The sequence below is a fragment of the Apis laboriosa genome, unplaced genomic scaffold, assembly GCF_014066325.1.
Source record: "Apis laboriosa isolate Shangri-la unplaced genomic scaffold, ASM1406632v1 scaffold47_cov149, whole genome shotgun sequence".
Taxonomy (NCBI): Eukaryota; Metazoa; Arthropoda; class Insecta; order Hymenoptera; family Apidae; genus Apis; species Apis laboriosa.
Window position 1 is genome coordinate 384695 of NW_025223437.1, and position 23611 is coordinate 408305.

General features: G+C 34.2%; 1 protein-coding gene across 6 annotated transcripts in view; it reads left to right on the top strand.

Annotated features, from left to right (window-relative positions):
* LOC122716678 (BAI1-associated protein 3) overlaps positions 1–23611 on the top strand; it is a 119908-nt gene that overhangs the window by 70172 nt on the left and 26125 nt on the right. For all 6 annotated transcript variants that reach the window (XM_043939987.1, XM_043939986.1, XM_043939990.1 and 3 more), the window contains one exon: positions 21449–21623. In XM_043939987.1, coding sequence (XP_043795922.1) covers positions 21449–21623 — 175 coding nt within the window. The remainder of the gene's footprint in view (positions 1–21448; positions 21624–23611) is intronic.

A 23611-nucleotide genomic window follows, 5' to 3' on the forward strand; every position in this document is an offset into this window, starting at 1 on the left:
TTCTCACAAATTTTCTCACAAATCCCTTTTTTTTTTACAAGTTGAATCCATGGAATGGCGTTCTTTCTTGAGAGAGAGAGAGAGAGAGAGAGAGAGAGAGAGAGAAAAAGTATTTAACCAATAAACATGAGGACGATGCTCGTTTTAATCCTGTAATAAATATGGAGTGACAGATGTATACGAGATGGCACAGTTTAAAACGATAGTTTGATACTCCAAAGAGAGAGAGAGAGAGAGAGAGATCCCACTGTTCTTGATTCTTTTCTCCTTTAACTTGCTTTTTCGTTTGAAACTTCACACGGAGGAGAACTTATCCGCTGAATCGCCGCCAGGGGAATAAGGTATCTCCACCAGGTATAGATAAACTAGGGAAAATGGATCACTCGCTACTTTTCGAGGGAAGAAAAATGAAATAAAAGGAAAAGAAAAGGAATCTGAAGTTCGACGAGAATATTTATACGTATCAATCGATTTACTTTTCGATTGGTACTTTTGGATTTATTCTTATCGAAATTTATTTTTTACGCAAGAATAAAATTAATCTAACTCTTCTCTAAATATTTTTTTAAATATTTCTATCGACAGATGAGAGATAATGCGAGGGATAATGGTTACGAGAGGTCAGGAAATAAGGAACGAAGAAAGAAAAGAAAGAATGGTAAAAAAGGGTGGAAGAAAAAACAAAAAAGATGAGGATACGGATATGTATGGAGAAATAAAAATACCTCTTATCGAGATAAAAACGGTGGCGCTTTGACCGAAAAAATGGGTGGAACAGCGACGAAAACTGAAGAAATGAATTTATGAATGAAACGTGCTCAGTTTCTTGCAGGAAATCCGCATTGGAAAACTCGTTTTGCACGTTGAGACGTCGAATGCTTTTCGCCGAAGAAATTTCCATAGCTATTTTTTCCCCGCTATGAAACTTAAAAAATACATTTAATTTGAAAATTTACCCGACAAATTTTCCATTTGGATTTCCAGTTAAAAAATTTGAAGATACGAGAGAGTAAAACAATTTTTGGAAATCTCGAAACAATTGTATATTAATCGTGCAATTCTCGATTCGAAAAAAAGATAAATTTTGTAAATATTTCTCGTGGAAATTTTTCCAATGCTATCTTTCATTTGAAATAATAATAATAACAGGTATAAAAGATGTAGATCAATTTCTCTCTATAAAGGAGAAACAATTCTGGTCATTGAGCGAACGTAGCGGTTCCTTGGACAAATTTGAAATGCGACCGACGCCATTAAATTTTCACCGCGAGATTCGAATAGAATAAAATAATTATTTAATAATGAATTCTGAAACAATAAATGAAAGTTTAATTCGGTAATTAATATAAAATAAAGATAAATATAAGGCCAGCAATAGCGGTTAAACTTGATTTATAAATTAATTATTACTAATAAGATTAATATAAGATTAATATTATATTATAATTAAATTTTTTAATTTTAGGTGAAATTTATAATTAAATAATAATAATTATAATTTTATAATATTGAAATAAAAAAATTTAAAAAAAAACTAGGATTAGATACCCTATTATAAAAATTAATAGAAAATATTAAATAATTAAATGTTGAATCATTAAAATTAAATAATATGGCGGCTTTTTATATCTAATTAGAGAGACTTGTATATTAATTTGATATTCCACGATAAGAGATACTTAAGTTTAATTTATGTATTGTTGTTTTTATAGTTTAAATAAATTTATGATTAAAAATATTATTTATGCACAGCAGGCCAAATAACTGACTTATACCGAAAAGGATGAATTAGGCGAGCTGGTTAATTTCGAAACTACATGGAGCTTGACAAGAATTGTTCGCTTTTTCATGGTTCGTCGAGCATTCCACGTAGAGAAATCGCTCTCTGTAAATTTTTTTTTTTTTTAGAGTATTTTAGAAACTTTAATCATTGTATCATTGTATCTTTTTGCAAAGATATTTAATTTTGTTTTTTCTTCGAAATAATATAAATCATTGTTAATTCGTTCGATTTATTTTATTATTATTGTAAGAAAGGTTAAAGATTATTTTTTTAGAATTTTTTCCCCTTAAATATGGAAAAATAATGAAGGAAATAATTTGTTTCATTGTTCGAATCGAATACTATTCATGAATGTTGGAAAAGTTAGCATTTGTAGTTTTTTCGTAAAAAGGGGAAAAAAAGGAAAAAAAATTCATTTGAAAAATATTTATTTTTAAAAGATAGAATAAATACAGCCACGAAAATTTGAATGTAATATTTTTCCTTGGATACATCAACAATTAAAATATTTCTCTTCGATACCTTCGAAAGATATTCGTGGAAAAAATTTCCACGATAAAAAGTCGGAAAGAAACTTTTCAAGAATCTTTTGAATAAAACGAAACGAGCAAGTTACCATCTATAAAAAAAAATATATATATATATCTAAATGCTCGCCACGATTTCGTTCCAACATTTAAAAACGAAAATTAATTATTTCAAACCTTTCGTTCTAATGAATTTTAAATTTCTATCGTAATTTTAAAATTGTACGCGGATTTGTAAATGGATTTTTATGAAAGTTAATGAAATTTATGAAAAATATTATGACGATTTAAATTTTTATTCATCGATCATCAATTTTCTTTGACAAAATAAAAATTCGTAGAAATAAATAATTGCTCTAGTTAACGTAATTATACTAGTGTATAGTTAATCAAAAAAGAAAAGTAAATATTATAAATAAATCTTGCAATTTTAATGATTCAATTTTCGTGGCCATAACGGAATTTTATCGTAAATGTATCTTAAAAGCATTGTAGGTTGAACGCGAGTCTTAAGAAACGTTTTAAAAGCATCCAAGATGACTCTTGATTCCGAGGACCAATTCGATTATCAATTTTGTTATGCGATAAATGCGAGGATGTTCGAACAAAGATCGAATTTTCCAACATGACAACGTTCGCCTCTCTTCTTTGCGTAGAGAAATTATTGATGAGAATATATAGCGTTCGAATGACTCACTCCCTGGGACGAGAGAGAAAAATATCTCGCGCCAAAGGGAAATTCTCGACTTCCGTTAGACGGATGAATTTTAATAAAGTGCAATTTTTATAATTTCGATAAATGCGAAACATAACTTGGCAATTTTTGACATTTTTTATTCCGTTTGATTCGTTACTGTTGAGAGAGAATTATATTTTTGAATATTTTATTTCTATATATATTCCGTTCCGTGTTTTCAGATCACCAATCACGGAGCATTTGAAAGCTTTCGAACGATCTAGAATGGAATGACAATTTACTACGAGTGAACCATTCCCTTCGAACAACAGGTCGTGTAAATATGGTGTTCCTGATTAATGAGTTCGTCGAAGCGCTTTGTTAATCGTTCTCTAAATATTGCTCGATGCTCGCCCGTTATGCGTCAACATTAACTAATAGCCCGGCAGAACCCAACGGAAGTCACCGATAATATTTCACTGGTACTCCACTTACATTACACGTTCGACATCGTGGCGAAGCGTGGCGAAGGTCGAATGTCGATCAGGAGGAAACGTTCAATCCTTTGACACTCGAAGCGAGATAATTATCGATATCGTAAGAAATTGACAACGAATTAATCGTTACACGCCACTCTGATAATTTAATCGAGAATTTATCGCGCCATCATTTTGTAAAATTGTCGAGCCAATTAAGATACAATGGGAAATACACTTTATCGACACGTGTTTCTGATATATTTTTCAGTTTCTCTCTATATTTCCAATATTATCTAGAAATTTATTTGGAAATTCAGAACTAATATTTGACTTCCAGTCAACGAGTCAACGAGTGAAAAATCATTAAAAGCGCCTTGGAATCTTATTCTTGCAATTTTTAAATATCTACATCTTGAACGATTAAATAAGTTAATTAAAATAAGGAAAACTTTGAACCGCTACAACTCCGAACACGATGACTTTTGGCCAACAAGCGAAAGACCATTGGAAACGTGGAACTTTATCCTTTAAAATGCTTTTTTATTTATCTCGATACGACTTCTGGTTCCCGAGATATCGTCGCGTAAATAAAAGGATAATTTTTGATCGTTTACTATCCCCATCAGCTTACTCGCTGACATGTCCAAAACTTCAAACAAGCGACAGACGTAATTCGTGTAAAAAAAAGTAGGTCACGGACGTTGCTCGTAAACTCGGCATTCTGGCAAGCGCTATGGACACTTTGAATGTTTATATCTCGGCAACCGATCGAGATATCGGTATAAAACAAAAAGTGAGTTCAACGGTATGAGTTCATTCTCTATTCTTTGAACGAGTTTCGAGGATGAAATTTTTATTTTTTTTTTTCACTTACTTTCCTTTTTTTTTTTTTTTAATATACGAAAGTTTCATTCGTCGATTGACGCATCGCAATTTTTGCAATTTCCGACGACAAATACAAATCGAGTTCCGCAAATAGAACCCATTTTATCGAATTGCCCGGTGGGTGGTTTTTCAAAGGAATCCCCATCAACCCTGTCTTCCCGTCCTATCTTCTCAGTTGGAGATTGGCGAGTGGCCAAGGTAATATCGGTTCCCTGCTAATTTGCAATTAAGGCCACGACGTGTTGCGAATTCTGCCGCGATGTACGATCACGATTTCGACTCGTCTATTCGATCCTTTTCCTTCCTGTCGGTAATACGTGCCGTAAAGCTATATTATATCATAACGTAGTGTAAAAAAATTGGAACATTCCTTTTTCTTCCTTTACAAATTTTGCTAATTTATTTCTTCTTTTTCGCGATGGCGTTTAATTATTTATTCTCGTTTCTCTAGAAATGATACAAACAAATATGATTAAAGTTTTCAAGTTAACCGATAAATCCGTTGTTTTGTTGTGCACGATTGATTAAATTGTTAGAAAGCTCACGAAACAAATTGCCAATTCATCTCCTTTTATTGCTTAAACGATTCGTTATTGCGATTCATTTTATTATTGTGTGTTTAATCTCACTCGTTTTAACTCGGGTTTGCGTTCCATTTGATAGAAAAAATTTCAAATTTCCATGTTAATTGTACTCTCGTCCTTATTATAGAGTTTCCAAAGAAAAATGGCTCGAAAAATTCTATATTAATTAAAATGCCTGAATATTTCAGCGCACAAAAATGATTTGAAAATTTGCGAGAAACATCGGCTAAAAAAAGGAACTTTATTTCTCTATGTCGATTCTCGTCGAGACCTCGCCGTTACGGTTTTCGGGAAGAAGTTCAACTCGAAATTGGAGAGAAATCGAAATCGATGGAGTTGATAAAAATTTATGAGCAAACACGGGATTACCCGTGGATTTACCACGTTGGTCGAAAACTGGCGGCATCCAACAATTACACGAAGGGGAAGACAACCGAGGAAAATGAAGACGAATGCCGGTTCGCCTCGCGACGAACGCCCGTTTCGCATTCTAATGCTCGAGTATCGAAGATCGAAATTTCCATTATTTCGAAAATCGAAGAGAAAGCAAAAAAAAAAAAGAAAAAAAAATCGAAAGAAAAAAGAAAAAGCTTCTCGCAAAACTTTTTTCACCTTTTTGAAAAACGAACAAACAACTCTTGGAAATTGAATCCCTCAAATTGTTCCCCCCTCCTCCCCAAGTCGATTTCTTTCGAGTGAAATGGAGAGAGAGAGAGAAAGAGAGAGTGAAAAGAGAAACGTTGCGTCGATAAACAGCAGAGCCATCTGTCGCAGAGAATTTTTTTCTCTCTGTGTTTCTTTACATTTACCAACGATCCTCGCTTCGACCGCTAATTACCGCGTTTATGGGAATGTCGCGCCACGAGGGGATACTCCCCCTCCTTTTTTTGACGAGCAGATACATTAACGTTGACATTCATTGGCGCAACGTTTGCGTCAGTTCCCGCACGAATAAACGGGCGAACAAGCGTAATGAATTCGAGATCGAGTTCACTGAATTTCAGATATTATTACGTTAGCCACCGCGTGATTACGCATATATTTGCCGCTTGGTTTAAATCATATATATATATATATATATATATATCTGGAATGGTTTGGATTTACAGACGCCGGAAATTCTAATCCCAATTTCAATCTTCGAGCGTGCAATAAATTTCGAAAGGAGACGTTTCTTTCTATCGAAGAAAAGGGAAAATGGCGTATACAAAGATGATTGGTGGTATACTCGATGGATGGAAAGATTGTCGACGATATTGTTCCTGTGGCGAACGATATTTTCTTTTTCTTTTTTTCCCCTGTTTTCTCGAAGGGGAACAATGTTTCCATATTCTCTCGTATTCGTTGGAATTTCACTCTGAATAATTCTGAATCTGAATTTAAGGCTATATAAAAACAATTAATAAAACGCGTATTGAAATTACGATAGGTGTAACAAAATTTGTTATAACGTGTAATGATTATATTTGCGAGATATCATCGACTTGCGTCGAAAAGAATCCGGGAAATTGTTCAGTAATTGCTTCTGTCGAACCGTTTGGAAAAAAAAATTTTTAATTTGGCGAGACGTTAAAAATTAATTTCCACTCGGAACAGGGAGTTAATTGTTTCTTCGAGAAAGTTTTTTTTTTTTTTAATCTTTCGCAAAAAAATATTGCACGCACATTAAATTTGATGAAATTTATTGTCCCAACGGAAAGTCAATTTTTAATTTACAAAACGTTCACTCGTTCCCTTTACGAAAATTTTATTGCACATTTTCAATATTCCGCGAAAGAACACGGTATACGCGATCTTATTTTTATCTTCAATCATAGAAAATTAAAAAAAAAAAAAAAAAGAAAAATTTGCGTAAACGTCACGCGGCTTATTAAAATCCATCTTGGATTTCACCAAATGAATACGAGGGAGCTGAATTAATTAATTCAGCCAATGGATGGAGAGGGAGAGTGTTATTTTTTTGAAACACTTTGAGGAAAAAAAATTTCGAAAGAGAAGTTTCCAAGTTCTCTTCACGGGATTATCGCGGTGAATGTGGGAAATTCTTCTTCGCTCCTCGCGTAAAGATATCGAGGAGGGATCGTATGAGAATGTATCTCAGTAGAGAAAAGAGAGAAACGAAGGAATTAGCGAAGAACGAGTTGCACAATTAATTCTGGTGGAACGAAGATTACAAAAATTGTAATTTTATATCCTCAAATCTTACATCTTTCCATATTAATTAATCCCTGAAATTTATTTATACGAGAGAATTAATATCGTCCTAATATATCCCAAATAGCAAGCTAGATATATTCTCTTTCACCCTAATTATTCTCCATAGCTATTTACGCTGGTGATTCTGGATTTAACAACAACCTGACAATTACCAATCCCTATTAAATAGTAATTAGTAAATTCCTATTAAATCGTAACAACACGCTTATGTATTCTTATATTCCGGGAAAAAAAAAGGAAATAATAAATTTTCCCTTTCGAACGTATAAAATTCGTTTATTAGAGAAAAAAGGGAAAAGGAAGCTTCGAAACGAGTGAAAGTAACCGTAACTAATTTATTCTTTCTCTCTCTCCCCATCTAGGAACAGTAGGCGCAATAAAATCAATACCGACATATCCCAGAGCTATTTCCACCCACGCAAACTACCTATTATTGCGTTACATTACCACATTAACCGCATTAACTCGCACATTGCGTACGTATATACGTATATACTTACGTATATATATATATACACGTATTTCGAAATCCGTTTTCGCATTGTACAGAGTCAAGCAAAGCCAATCCAGTCATTGTTCCTTCTTCCTTAAAAAAAACAACGATGAACACCTGTCGAGCACCCCCTTCCACCCCGTTACAGCGGCCAACAATTTCCCAAATCTTTTAAAAGAGAGGGTTGAATGTTAGGTGGAACGAGAGGAGATTGGAAAGGAGGAGAGCCCCACCTCTCGTCGCTTTTCAGGTTCTCCAAACTGTGTGGGAAAGTGTTTCCACGAGCTAGATGGGACGGGTGAAATGGGTGAAATGGTTGAACAGCTCTCGGTCCCGCGTTGTTGACATCGTGGTGGGTGATTAGGGAGGAAAAGCACGTGACCGAGTCAACCTGGGGGGATTGTCCACCCATTGAACGAGAGTGCTCGATGAACACCTACGACACCACGTTGCAACGTCGTCGTCGTCGTCGTCGTCGAGTAATCGGTGATTAAGTTCCTTCGACTCGAAATGCACTGGAGAAAGTAATGTTACCTTGATCCTAATTAAAGAGATTTATAATGGTGGTGAATATTCTTCGAGTTGCGTAAGTCGATCATCTAATTGTCGATTTTTCATTTCTTTCAATTGACAATCGTCCTTGTCGAATAATTGATAATTAGGTTTTTTATTTTAATTTTTTATTTTTTTTAATTGACAGTCGTTGTCGAATAATCGATAATTAGATTCGTTCGACTCGAGAGAAAATTAGAGAAAATAATAATTACATTAATCGTAAATATTCTTCGAGTTGCGTAAATCGATCATCTTTCGAATCGTCGATTTTTCATTTCTTTTAATTGACAATCGTCGTTGTCGCTAATTAGGTTCGTTCGACTCGATAAAAATACATTAGGAAAAATAATAATCACGTTAATCGTAAATATTCTTTGAGTTGCGTAAATCGATCATCTTTCGAATCGTCGATTTTTTATTTCTTTTAATTGACAATCGTCGTTGTCGAGTAATCGATAATTAGGTTTTTTATTTTAATTTTTTATTTTTTTTAATTAACAATCGTTGTTGTCGCTAATTAGGTTCGTTCGACTCGAAAGAAATGCATTAGGGAAAATAATAATCACGTTAATCGTAAATATTTTTCGAGTAAATCGATCATTTTTCGAATCGTCGATTTTTCATTTCTTTTAATTGACAATCGTCGTTGTCGAGTAATCGATAATTAGATTTCTTATTTTAATTTTTTATTTTTTTTAATTGACAATCGTCGTTGTCGAATAATCGCTAATTAGATTCGTTCGACTCGAGAGAAAATTAGAGAAAATAATAATCGTCGTTGTCGCTAATTAGGTTCGTTCGACTCGAGAGAAATGCATTAGGGAAAATAATAATCACGTTAATCGTAAATATTCTTGTTGAATTGCGTAAATCGATCATCCTTCGAATCGTCGATTTTTCATTTCTTTTAATCGACAATCGTCGTTGTCGAGTAATTAGATTTGTTCGACTCGAGAGAAATGGATTAGAGAGAATAATGATTAATCATGATTGAACAGATTTGTGATGGTGGTAAATATTCTTCGAGTTGCAAATAAATCGATCATATTTCGAATCGTCGATTTTTCATTTCTTTTAATTAATAATCATTGCCATCGTTGTCGAGTAATTAGGTTCGTTCGACTCGAGGGAAATGCACTAGAGAAGCAATGATTAATCCTGATTGGAGAGATTTTTGACGGTGTCAAAATATTTTTCGAATATTTAATATTTAATATTTAAATATTTTTCGAATCGTCGATTTTTTATTTCTTCTAATTGATAATAATTTTCCTACGAATTTTCTGTCCGCAAGGATAATTGTTGTTCCTCCATTTTGTCCTTCCATGTTTAGACTTAGTTTTTTCCGGTCGGATAGTCTATCAAAGTGCGTAATCATGTTTCCTAATCCCTTTCACTGGGTCCTTTCACGTATCTCACGAAACTCACAAAGGGGAGTAGGAAAGACCCCCTTTCGGGATTGCCAATTTAATTAAAACTTTGAACACAGGTAGAGTTATTCTATCTCTGCAAAATATATTCCTTTGTCGAATCGGGTGATTAATATTTATAACATATACGTACAATTTCATTAATTCAATTACATTTTAATATTCAACAGTAGGAAATTTTAATTAATAATAGTATCTTGGGAGTAGTAGATGTGATCTTCCGATTTGATGTATATAAGTCTGTTTACAAAAAAAGAAAAAAAAGAGAAGAAAAATAATAAGAAGGGAAAAATTCATTTCGATTTCTCGATTTCAAATTTCGGAAATTCAATTTAATATTCTGATTTTTAGATTGTTTGTATTAGGAGTAAAAATTAAAGCATTTCGACTTCGCTTTAAACCAATCAGTATTCTCCAAACAGTGTACGAATCAAACCTCAAACAACATTCAAATCCAACCGTAAGATTGGACCGTTTTGTTTACGCCAACCTGAGCAAACATTCAAACCCAGGTTGTCAGCGTTTAACAAGGGAAACACTTGTACGTTGTAACAACTAAGGGATGATTAAATTTGTGACATCGTTAAACGCTATACGATGTACACGATATTAATTAATGCGATAATTTTAATTGCAAAATAAGAAAAAAATTGAAAATAAAAACGGAGCGGGGAAAATTTTTGAAGGAAAAAATTTTCTTCTTTATATTTTCAAATTTAATGAAATAAGGAGGTTCGTATTCAATGTAATACGATAAGAAAAATTTAGAAAATTTTCGTTCATCAAAATTTCTCTTCCATGCTCTTCGACCGTCACAAAATAGCTAACGATTATCAAATTCTTCTTTCACATATCTTGTTTCAATGGTCGCAAAAATATGGCTCGCAATAAATCTACGAAATGGCAGAACGATTAAATACGATCCAAAGGAGCTTTGAGTGAATTTCTTCAAAGCTATGGATCCTCTTTCTTCTTTTTTTTTTTTTTTTTCTTTTCTTTTTCAGAAAACTTTATTCCATTCCGAGTCTTGGCATTGTGATTTTCGAGTCGCGATATTTCTCTCCTTTTCTCTTTCTAACCCTTTCTCTGTGAAACGGATCCAGTATTCTGTAACTGAACGCTCGGTGTAGCTTAAGGGCTTCATTTCGCGTTTTCGTAATTAAATTGCACTGATTAAAAGCCGCATTTTGCAACTTGGATCACACGTTCCGCCATTGTTTGTTGTTCCGCACTGGAAAACTAGGTTGCGTGCAAGCATATTTTATTATTAATTCATGATAACGTGCTATTTTTTCGCCAGATATTTAATTTTGCTCGTGAACGAACGATGTCACTCGCGTTTCGCGCGATTTCTTCTAATATGTCGTAACGATAATTTCTTTTTTTTTTCTTGTTTGTTTTTTCTTTTGCTCGATGAGATTCGAGTCGTGGATCGAGGAGATTGTGATTTAACGCAAGTGATTTCTCATTATAAAATTCTTATTGCATTTTGTATTATATTTTTATGAAAATTTTTATAATTCTCTTTCCTCCGCTCTCGAGATTCTCTCGAGGAAGGATGACAATCAGCGAGACAAATTCTCAAATTTAATCAACGTATTATGTTTTTTTTTTTAAGCGAGGAAAAAAATGTTTCGTACTCGTAAAACGGAGAAATTCGAGATAAAATTTATGGCGATTTATGAGAACGGTATGATGGATAAAAATATTTCTCATTTTCACAAGTTTCAAAATTTCGAATATTATTCCGGGAAATAATAATATATGAAAATGGTGAGCATGAAACGGAGCAAAGCTTTTTCTTAAAGTTTTTCCCAAGTAAATAATATCACGGAAAATTTCGAGAAACGAAGGAAATCTGCTCACGTGCCGCAGGATGAAATTTACTTCTTCCTGTCATTTGGGGGTGAATCTCTTTCTGTGAAACGAGCAGAAATACGTTTCCCGGGGTGAACAATTCCGTGGAAATATTTCCGAGCGATGAAAAATCCTGCCCCCGTTCTCGAATAAAAATTACATCAGAGAAAAAGGTGTCAACGATAATTACGTGTTGTCGACGAGGAGGAAGAACGAGATTACGCGTCACCTTCCTGCGAATAAGTTTCACAGAAGAGCATAGCGAATCCTTCTCGATATTTTTACACTGTTTTACAACATGTCGAAAAGATTTAAAAGAGAAATAGAAAGAAGAATTATAAATGTTTATATTCCGATCACATTTGATTTTGAATCTTCTTTTCGAAATCAAATTATTCAAATCAATTCCTTCACATTTCAACGTATTTTTCAACGTTAATCCAAATTTAATAATAATAAATATATATTATAAAAAATATAATAATAAATTCCAAAATACTTCGAAACAGTTGCAAAACCGTATCGTCAATATCAAATAAATTTATTCTTAATTCTCCCTATTAATAATTATTCTTCGAAATAAGAAAAAAAAAATGCCATTCCCAAAGATCGACTCAACCCGCACAACGACATTCGCAAGGATAAAAAAGAAAAAAAGGCGAAACGCGGCGTTTAACGTCGACGAAAAGGGAGAGTTTGTTTCGAGAGGGATTTCGTAAAAATAGAAGGACTGTTGGACTCTTGAGGGATAGAAAGGTCGCGCGCGGACCATGGAGAGGCGCCCCTCCTTATATCCTTTTATCTCGTCCGCCATATTTCTTTCGAGTTTCTTCCCTCTTGCTCCATTACGTTCATCCAGATCGACCGCGTTTCGTTTCCACTTCGCGAAAACCGGTAATGGTGGTTGGATGGACATCGATCAACTCGCCATGATCGGTGAATGGAAGCAGTTTCATTGTTTCGCGCGCCATTTCTGCTCAAAATTTTCGATCTACCTCAAAGGTTATCCTCGAAAGGGGAAACGCGAGGATTGATTCAGTCGATTTAATCAATTTAATACGCGTTGGAATAATTTGTTTGGAGAGATGTGTGAAAAAGGAAAAGATGCGAGGTAATGGTAAATTTATCTGGTATATTTGCTATGCTATTTGAGAATAATAATGTATTTTATATATATGTGTGTGTATTACGTGTTTGATGTGTTTATGAATACGTGTGCAATGTTTGCCAATCTTTTGGCAAATATTTGCAACGAAATTCGGAAGAGGAATTGTATCATTGGAGTTTGGCTCTCTTTCGAAGAAATGTGAACGAATTTGTACAAGTGTGTAGGGAATGCAGAAGAATATAGAAAGCATTTCGAACGAGAAGAATATTTTCAAATTCAGCGAGGAGATGTGAAATAGTAGGTTATTCTTCCTCCTCTAAACTAATAATCGAAAGAGATCGTATATTTTTTATATATATATATAATTTGTTAAATCTCAAAAGTATCAACGAAAAATCGGTATATCTTATATATAGCATATTGGATTTATTCCGTGTGACTCGAATTTAAATTTCTTAGGAGGCGAGATCAATTTACGAGTTTTCCAAGATCCCGCGGATTTTTGCGTTGAATTATGTAACGACTCTGTGTGTCGTTAAATGGAATTTTTTAAGAAATATCGGATTGAATTCATCGATTTCGCTATGCATACAAAATAAAAATTTTTATTTCGTCCAAGACCTTCCCCAAAAGTATGAGACGAATTTTAATCCCATGTGTCCGTCTATATCTTCTTAATCCCTATCCCCATTTCCTATCTATCTTTTCACCTGGAAATTTTGAGAAGATTAAATATCGTATTTACCGACGATATACATATATGACATTTCAGATGACAGTGGAAAAATCGATTTCCTCTCTTGGCCGAGCCTCGATCTTTCGCTCGAATTAAAATATTCGACTCGATCTTTCGACAGAGGAACTACGTATCTACGAAGTTTTTCCCCCCAATTTCGAGCGGAAACTCGGATCCGATCAAATTTCACCGCGCTTCGAAGAAACTTTCCAATTTTTCTTTAAGGAGTTAATCTTGGAGAGACAAGGTGGAGCAATGAAAGTTCTCATCAATCTGGGTAATAACGACCGGTTCAATTTTCGAAATGACGATGATTAATGCGTAAGAATAATAAAAATATAAATTGTTTCACGATAAATTATGTATTTGCGTGTTCTCTTTTCTTATAACGTAGGATAGGATTCAAGTGAAAGAGCTTGAAGGTTTATCGTAATAATAGAAGTAAGTTTTGAATTAGTTATCGATGATTATGAATTTTTTTTATTTTATTTCGAATTTTAGATGACGTTGTATTATTTCTAACGTCGAAAGAATTGAAAAATTTCACAGATCTTCTTTTATATAAATTTACTGATATACTCGAATCGTATCAATTGATAATAATTAATACTGTCGTTCTACCGCGGCTAACCCATTTATTTCCTGTGTTTTCCCGTCACGTTACTCGTCCCAAAGGGATTCGATCGACGAAGGTCGCCGAAAAGGAGAGAAGAGAAAGGAAAAAAAGGATCGAGATCACGTCCCATTTCTTCATTATTCTTTATCATGGTGAATTTTATCAGACCACTCGTCCCCAAACTTAATCCATCGAGTATACATTTGCTTGGAACGCAATTTCACAAAATTATTAACAATAATAATAAATACGGAAATTTATTCCATGGAATGTTAAACCAATAAAGAAAAGAAAAATAAGAAAACAAAAGAGAAAAAAGAGAGAAAAAAGGAATACATCTTCTTCTTGCACGTTTTCCTTTCTTCCTTTTTTCGCGTGAAATGTGTTCACGTGAGATGAACGTGACACTTGTTGACACTGGCTGACTGAGGGGAGTAACTTGAAAAGACTCTTCAAGGAAGGTCCAACTCTCTCTCTTTCTCTCTCTCTCTCTCTCGACTCGACGCGTTAATTAACTGGCACGGCAATTAACAGCGAATAAGATTAGCATCTTTCTTAAGTTCTTAAACGAGGAAGATTGAGAGAGTAGAGTCTGGCCTGGACTCTGAGATGCCAAGCGACCTGGATGAAATATACAGTTGATAGGAGTTACTTTCGAATTGAGAGTTACTTCTTCGAATCTTCCATTTAATAATTTTTTCGACCCAGTATCGATAAATTTTTTAAGCACGTTCTTTTTCTACTAAAATTTAATATCAAATGTTAACAAATTTTAAATCTTGATTCGAAGCGCGAGGAGTGTTTTATCGGCAAATATTCATTGTTGTTTGAACAGGAAAGGAAGAGATTTGAATTGAAAAAATCGTATTGGAAAATGTAATAATTGTGGAATGAAAATTTTCATTTGGGATGATTCAATGTAGAAGAGATTTTATAATGAATAATACAATTTCGTTTAATTTATTAATTCGTTGAATCTAATTGAAAATTAATCCGATATTTTTTCTACGTACAATACAAATTGTTATAAATACTGTCGCATTGTAATATCAGATAAGTATTCAAAAAAAAAAAAAAAAAAAACACTCGATTAACCGATGATGATTCTTGTTAAAACGACACCATAATTGATTAAAGACGTTTCCCTTTAGTTGGCGTAAATTGAGATATTGCTGGAAGTTATTCCACTTGGAAAGCAGTTAGTTTATTCTTTCGATAAATTGCACGCTCGAAGGAAACTCGAAGGAACGCGGAGGAAAGAATCGCTTTCGATTCCCAGACGAGCTGAACGCTTTGATACCGAGATACATCAAATTTGTTCCAACAATATCGGATTTAAAAAAAATAAAACCATTTCAACTTCAAAAACTTTATGATCAAGATCCTTAAGATTTCTTCAATTGCCTTCTTCTTCTTCGATTCACCAATAACCTTTTTCTTCTTTTAATCGATACATTTTATTTACATTTAAAAAATCTAATTATATTAATTTTGAAGATTTAAATTTCTCCAAGTATTTTCCAGTATGCATTTTTCTAATATCCTGATTCGATTCGAGGAACTGTTACTAATCACACATCCATAAGTGTGACTCTTTACAACGCTTCTTTTTAATAAGAAAATTAAAAAACGAAAAACAATCTCCAAGAAACTTATATTGTATATAATATCCTCTCTCAAAAAAAGAATTATCTCAAGAAAAATTGCAAATAAAATCGAACAACGTTAAACAACGTTTCCAATTCTTACATTTCGACCGAAAAATATACATTTTTTCATTGGAACGCGAGTACAAGATAATTTCTCTCCGGCGAAACGTATCCTTTCTTTCTCTCTCTTTCCCTTTCCTTCTTTCCCAATCGATGAAACATACGGACGAAAAAGAAGAAATCTTCTTCTTCTTCTTCTTCTTCTTCTTCGAGAGCAGAATTCTCGACTATATCTCTTACTTTACGATCGTAAAGTAGAAAACAAGGACATGATTTTTTCCACCGCCTTTGAAAATTACCCTCGTTAAATCTATTACCCTATTCGAGCAATTCGAACGAACACCCTATTCGAAACGAAACTTTCATCGGAAAAACGGAGGAAGAAGATCGACGATTCTTCCTCCTGTGTACCCTGTGATGATGGAGCAGATGTAAATAAAGAACGGTGTACCTTGTGGGAGGGATGAATTGTAACGTAATAGGGAGGAACTATGATGGAAGACGACGAAGAAGTCCGAGTGATTAAATTCCCTCCCTTCCTTCCCGAGAAAAGAAGAATTTTTCGGGAAATTTTTCGGGAAATTGTATAACTAGGAAGCAAGGGAGGACATGATTTTTACCACCGTTCGATCCTTCGAAAATTACCCTCTACTTGAATCTACTTAATTTATTTATTTATTTATTATTATTATTATTATAATTTATTAATTTATTATTTCTGAATCTATTATCTGAAATCTAAACGCGTCTTCTGTCACGAGGAAAAAAGAAGAAGGATAAACGCGAGAAGAGGGAAATTGGTGAACTGGGGAAAAGTGTGACGCGTGCATGCACCAGCTCTCGAGGTCGATATATAAAGTATATACATATACTTTATATATATATATATATGGAGATTCGCGTCTCTGCCGTATTTCCTCGGCATCACGTATCATTTGTATCTCCCTCGATGTGCCTCTCCCCTTTGAACTTTATCGATACGTCTTACCCTTATTCTTCCCCTCTTCCGCCTCGTCCCCGTGCCCTCGTTTCGGCCCGGCCCATGCAGAGCAACAGATGCCGAGAGAAACGTCAAAGAAAACGTGAGGTAACGAAAGTAGGGATGATAGGGTCGCAGAAATGGGGAAGCGGAGGAGGAGGAGGAGAACCGTTGCGCGGTGGAAGCGGAATGGCGGCTCTAAGCTTCCTTCCCTCCTTCTCCCCTTCCCTACAACCGTTTCTCGGCATTGAAATTCCATTTTCAGGGGGGGAAAGGTCTCTTTGTGCGCCCCGCCATCCTCGAATAAATTAAATAAACCGAACGAAACCGAACGAACGAGATGCCAGATTTGTTCTTGCTCCGATAAGAAATAATCCTTCTTTCGCCCGTTTAGTTTATCATAAGAGGTGAGATAATGGGAAGAGAGAGAAAGAGAGAGAAATAGAGAGAGAGAAAGAGGAAAGGAGTTAAAGCTCTTTCCTTGTCTCTTTTTTTTTTTTTTTATTTTCTCTTTTTCTTTCAGATTATGGATTTAACGATAGAAGTTTGACGTTCGTTTTAAGGAGAGAAAACGATGGTCGAGGGATAATAATATCGCGTTGATGGGTTGTAAAAAAAGGGTTTTATCACGTCCGTTCCGAATGAATTTGGACTTTTACGGTTTGGTTTTATTTATCTGAGCATTTTATGCATCTTTCAGAACGACGACGCTCAATGTCGGTTTGCTTAAATTCGCCTCAGATTTTTCTCGGAAGATCGCTTTAGAAATATCTGTTCCGGTTCATGGATGATCGTGTCAACTCTCGATGCACGTGGAGATTAAGGAGTTAGTTTATTAAAGGGGGAAATGGTTGGATTCTCCAGCCACGGTCGTTTATTAATATCGTGGCGAATACGCAACGGTGCTTTGTACAAATTAGCTCGCCAGGCCGTGCATAAAGAGGTAAACGATGGCTCGTCCCATCAGATATCGATATCTTTCTTTCGACCTAGGCCCGTGTGTTTCTCTTTCTTTTTCTTTTTCGTTTTCGTCCCCTTTTCTCTCTCTCTCTCTCTCTCTTGCTTTTGTTTCTTCTCCTGCGTAACATCAATCGTGCGATTCCGTGCTCTTTTCTTGGGTTTCTGGATTTTATATATTTTTACTTACCTTTATATTTTCTGATCTTCGTTACAATAGCTTTTTATTTCTCTTCCAATGTATTTTCCTCGGATGAAAACATTTTTTTGCAGGTTTTGCCAGGTCGGTTAGGATCGTTCGATTTATAAAAAGATTCGGTTCGTTGTGTAAAAGACTTGGATCGAGGAAATGAGAAGCAAAAAGAGAGGAGAACGAGTAGGTTAGAAGTGAAGTTTAAAAGATTGTACTTGTGTCACTTAACCAATTCGATATTATTAACCAATGAATCGCAATAAAATCCAGATATTACGTTTCATCATTTCGTTCGAAATTCGAATAACGAGAATTCTTCTTTGATATTATATAAAGCTTCCTTGCTTTAAGTATTCGATTTTAATCAGGAAACAGAGTGAACTTTGATCTATAATCAAAGTGTTTTAATTAAATTCCGCAACTTTAAATTATCGAACAGAAAAGTCTGTTTCCTCGATAATTCGATCCTTTCATTTTTTTTTTTTTTTTTTCGAGGATTCAACTAAGAGTATAATATATTTTTGATCGAACAGATTTTGATATTTTGTTATTGTTATTTCGAGATATAAAAGTTTCATTCTCGAACGTGACGAAGTCTGAATAAATGCACTTTAACGGGATTCAAAACGCAATAAATTGAAATGAGCGTGCCATAAATCCTGTGCGCCAAGGAACCATAAATCCGTTTGTGACGTTACACGAACAATCGTTTATTTCTTGAATAACGTGTTACTACATCGATCGTTGCCTTCTGAGATCGTTTAAACGTGATATCGTTGAACTGAATCACCGAATCATCGACGTTTGTGATTTTATTATTATTTTCTTGCGAAACGCCACGAAAAGGAACATTACACAGATTTTCGTAAAGTCATTCAATTCTTAATTCTCCCGCGAAATTTAATTAGAAAATTACGAAAATCACGAATTTAAAATCGGAATAAATTAAATATTTCCCAGTTATTAGAACCACTTTTTCAACGAATCTGCAATTTACCTAATTACTCGATCCAATTAACTTGGATTTTCACAAAGTTCAAGATCCTTCAAAATGATTCTCCTTATTAAATTTTTGAGTCGTCTCTTTTCAATTTGGAAATTCTGGGAAAACTGTCATCGATCGTTTCTTTGCTGCGAGCCATTTTCACGCATCAATTCCAGAGTTATCAAAGAGAAGGATATTTGCGAATCATCGAAATGATTCTCCTTATTAAATTTTTGAGTCGTCTCTTTTCAATTTGGAAATTCTGGGAAAACTGTCATCGATCGTTTCTTTATTGCGAGCCATTTTCACGCATAAATCCATCAATTCCCAAAGAAAAGGATATTTGCAAATCATCGAAATTCCTTGTTAAATTTTTAAGTCGTCTCTTTTCAACTTGAAATTCGAAAAACTGTCATCAATCATTATAATAAACGCATCAATTTCCAAGTTATCAAAGAGAAGGATATTTGCAAAAGAGCTAGAAATACTGATTCTATTTTTATGAATCATCGAAATTCCTTATTAAATTTTTGAATCGTCTCTTTTCAATTTGAAAATTCTGGGAAAACTGTCATCGATCGTTTCTTTATTGCGAGCCATTTTCACGTATAAATCCATCAATTCCCAAAGAAAAGGATATTTGCAAATCATCGAAATTCCTTGTTAAATTTTTAAGTCGTCTCTTTTCAATTTGGAAATTCGGAAAATTGTCATCGATCGTTTCCGATTTCTGTGCTATCATAAACGCATCAATTTCCGCGTTCAAGTTGTCAAAGAGAAGGATATTTGCAAAAGAGCTAGAAATACTGATTCTATTTCTCTCCCAGAAGAAAATGGCTCTCGTATCGTGGCATGTCCGAGTCGAAACGCTCCTCGGGGACACGATGGCGTCGCTTCTTTCGGATTTAAATTAGATCCTTTAGACACGTCAAAGACACGCTCGCTTAACGTACTTTCATCTGCATATTTTTCATTTCTGCTCCTCTCCTTCCGTCCTTGAATCGGGGACGAATGTCCATTGTTTTCAAAAAAGATATATATATATATATATTCATTTCTCGAGTCAATTCAGAAGCTGAATTATTTTTCCAAAAATTATGTAATTGATTCTCCATTTTTTTTAATTTCTGCTCCATAATTTTTCATTTCTGCTCCTTGAATCGGGGACGAATGTTGTTTTCAAAAAAGATATATATATATATATATTCATTCCTTGAGCCAATTCAAAAGAATTATTTTTCGACGTCTCGAAAATTATGTAATTGATTCTCTGATTTTTTTTTAATTTCACAAACTCGAAGGAAATCGATGGAGATTGTGATTACACATAAAGTATAATAGTATTATAGTATAATGGTATAATGATTATACCATTAAGTATAATGATTATATATAAGGCGAGATTAATTTGTGCGTGGGATTTTTGAAATTTTTGAAAAAGAAAAACGAGAAAAAGAATGTATAAACAAAAAAGTTGAATTCGCTCGTTTGGAAATATCCCGAAGCGAGATACAAATATAGTTTTATTAATGGGGATAGGAAAATTGATACCTGTTGACTTTACCTCTGGTCGCTCATTAATTCGAAATATTCGTCGCCATGAAATATGATTGGGATCGGCCACGTCATCAACATGGCGTCATCCATTGCGGAAATTTTATTCGACGCCGTTTCTTCTTCATCAAACAAGTTACGAAACAAATGTGCTGCGCCACTTTGTTTGATAAAATAATATTTTATCGCGATCATGTTCTCGATAAAATATCCATTGTCGAATGATCCTTCCTTTCCATGTGTTTTTTTCTAATTTATTATGCATGTAACATATATATATATATATGTGTATATATATGTTAATGTTTTTTCTCAGTTTGTTTTTATTAAAAGAAAAATCGATCGATAAAATGATTATTACACTGCGGATATTTTCATTTTTCAAAATTTGAACAGAAATCTCCAAAGTATAACGTTACGTTATGTAGCCTCCATTTCTTTGATAAAAAAAAATTTGATTTCGCGCAAATCCATAATATAATAATATTATCAACGAATCGGTCAGATGTGAGAGACAATTACTAAAATCTTGAAAAAAGTAAATATATAAATAAATAAATATATATAAATAAATATAAGTGAATAAAAATGGATACGTTTCGGGATGATGAAGAATGATGAGGGAGAATCAGGCAAGGGGCGTGAATTCGAAGGGAGGAAGGATCGATGTCCAGAGGGAAATTTTCTCGCTTGGATGGTTCTTTTCTTTTCAAACGTGCAATTCTCAAACATATTTCGCTATCGTATGATGTTCTCCAGTGTGGTGGTAAATATTAATTAAGAGGGAGTGGAAAGAAAAAAACGCGCGTATACCACGTCTGATCGATATTACCGCAACGACGCAAGACTGGGCTCACACGCAAGTGCGAGGAGAAAATGGAAAATGGAAATGATCGTGGATCGTTTGTCACAATTTTCGTCGAATTCCTCTTATCTCATAGAAGAAATCATCGACGCGTCGCCTTTCAATCTTAATCTTCGAACAGAATCTTGTATTTTTCTTGTATCGAGAAATATATATAAATATGATTCGATTATTTATAAAACAGATTTTTGACACGAAATGTTTTTCGATAAGATGAAGAAAGGAAAGGAAAAATAAGCGTTGTAATTGGTTTATTCCAGAGTTCAAGAAACGGATGGTTCCTTCTTCGAAAGTTTCACCGCGTTGTCTTGGAGGCAGGAGAACCGAAGGCTCGTTGTCCTTCAGGAAGTGGAGGCCAGAGCCAAGGAACCACCACCACCGTCCAGAGACACGAGTTTGACGTCTTCGCAGTCCTATCGTTTCACCAAAAAGGAGGTATTTATATTAAACCCAAACAAAAAGAAAAAGAAATTAATTATTTCGTCACAATGATATATAGCGCGATATAATTTGACCTTAAAATTTTCATTTTAATTGTAATTGTAATAAGAACGATAAAGAAAAATTTTAAGAAAGAAAGGATACGATATAAAGAGAGTATTAGTGGCGTAATTGTGAAAGTTTATCGCACGAAACGTGTGTAAGTTTCCGGTTTTCAGCACGACAAGCCGTAACAACCAGGCAACATGGTATATAAACGCGAAAGCTTGTAACCATCCACTATCATTTAACGCGAGATAGAGTTGTTAACTACTTTCGGCCGGCGTAATGCAGCCAGGTGCGCGTCGAATTTAATCGCGCTTTAAACAATACACTTTCGTGCCTGAAATTAATCGTGCGACTATGAAAATGAAAAGCACGATAACAGGCCGAAAACACAATCTTCGTGTACGGATCTGTATTTATATTATGTAATTGAAGTAAGTAAATTGAAGTAAGTAAATTGAAAATTGATTGAAAACTTAATAAACTGCAACTATTTTTTTTTCTTTTTGTAGCCAATTATAACGTCGATAAATTTTCAAATATTCGAAATTTTGAAATTTTTCTAGACATACACTCGAGATAGATTCTTCATCTCCTTTTCTCTTATATCCAAAGAATTTTTATTCCTTTTTCTCATCGATACTTACGACAAGATATATAATTCGTAACAATTTTAAATTCTACGTCATTGCATAGTGGAAATGATTGGCATCAGATCTGTTGAATTAACGATTCAACTCGGTTAAGATAAATATTAATATTCGAAGGTCCAGAAAATCTTTGCATGTCGATGGCTGATGACCCCCTTCCTTCGCCTTGTCATACGACAAGGTATATAATTCGTAACAATTTTAAATCGTACATCATTGCGTACGTCATACATAGTGGAAATGATTGGCATCAGATCTGTTGAATTAACGATTTAACTTCGGTTAAGATAAATTAGTAATTAAAATTAATATTCAAAGATCCAGAAAATCTTTGCATATCAATGGCTGTCGGATGATGACCCCCTTCCTTCGCCTTGTCATACGACAAGGTATATAATCCGTAACAATTTTAAATCGTACGTCATTGCATACATAGTGAAAATGATTGGCATCAGATCTGTTGAATTAACGATTTAACTCGGTTAAGATAAATATTAATATTCGAAAGTCCAGAAGACGTCGAATGAATACTTTTAAATTTCGATTTTTCCAAAAAAAAATGATGAAAATAGGTAAAGCGTGTCTTTCGATCATCCTTAGAACACGTATAATTTTAAAATAAATCGTGCCACGTTTCGAAAAAGATGCTAAAGCAATTGATGAACAATTGCAATTAGTATCCGCAGTTGAAAAAGATGTTTATTAATAAAAAAAAAAAAGAAATGAAAGATTTTTATTGAATTCTGCGACGCAATGCGTACTTCATACGCTTTATATATACATATATATACTCGAAAAAAAAAAGGCGACATTAATGAACGTCCAGAATCGATCTCTGCGCGGTTTCTACTCGTGAATGTTCATTAATACAAACGTCACACTTATCGCTGATGTTGCGGCCCTTTGTTCGCGAAATGCACGCATATTTTGTCATCCATCATTGCCGTCGTGCATCGTGCGGCCTGTTAATTTATATTCCCATTGAAATATTATACGCGCAGGTCAATCGAAACGACACAGACGGACACTCGTTTTAATAATATGACCGGACCGGACGTTTGTTTATCCGGCAAACGGATCCGCAATTTCATGATTGCATTTCCCAGAAAACTCTATATTTCATGCAAGATATCGAGAACGGTCACGAGAATGTTCAATCACGATCCACGTTTAAGCGGTATAATTCTTCTAGGTATAGTTTTATGGTATTTTCCATTTGCGATTTTATGCTCTCTCTCTCTCTCTCTCTCTCTCTCTCTCTCTCTCTCTCTCTCTCTCTCTCTCTCT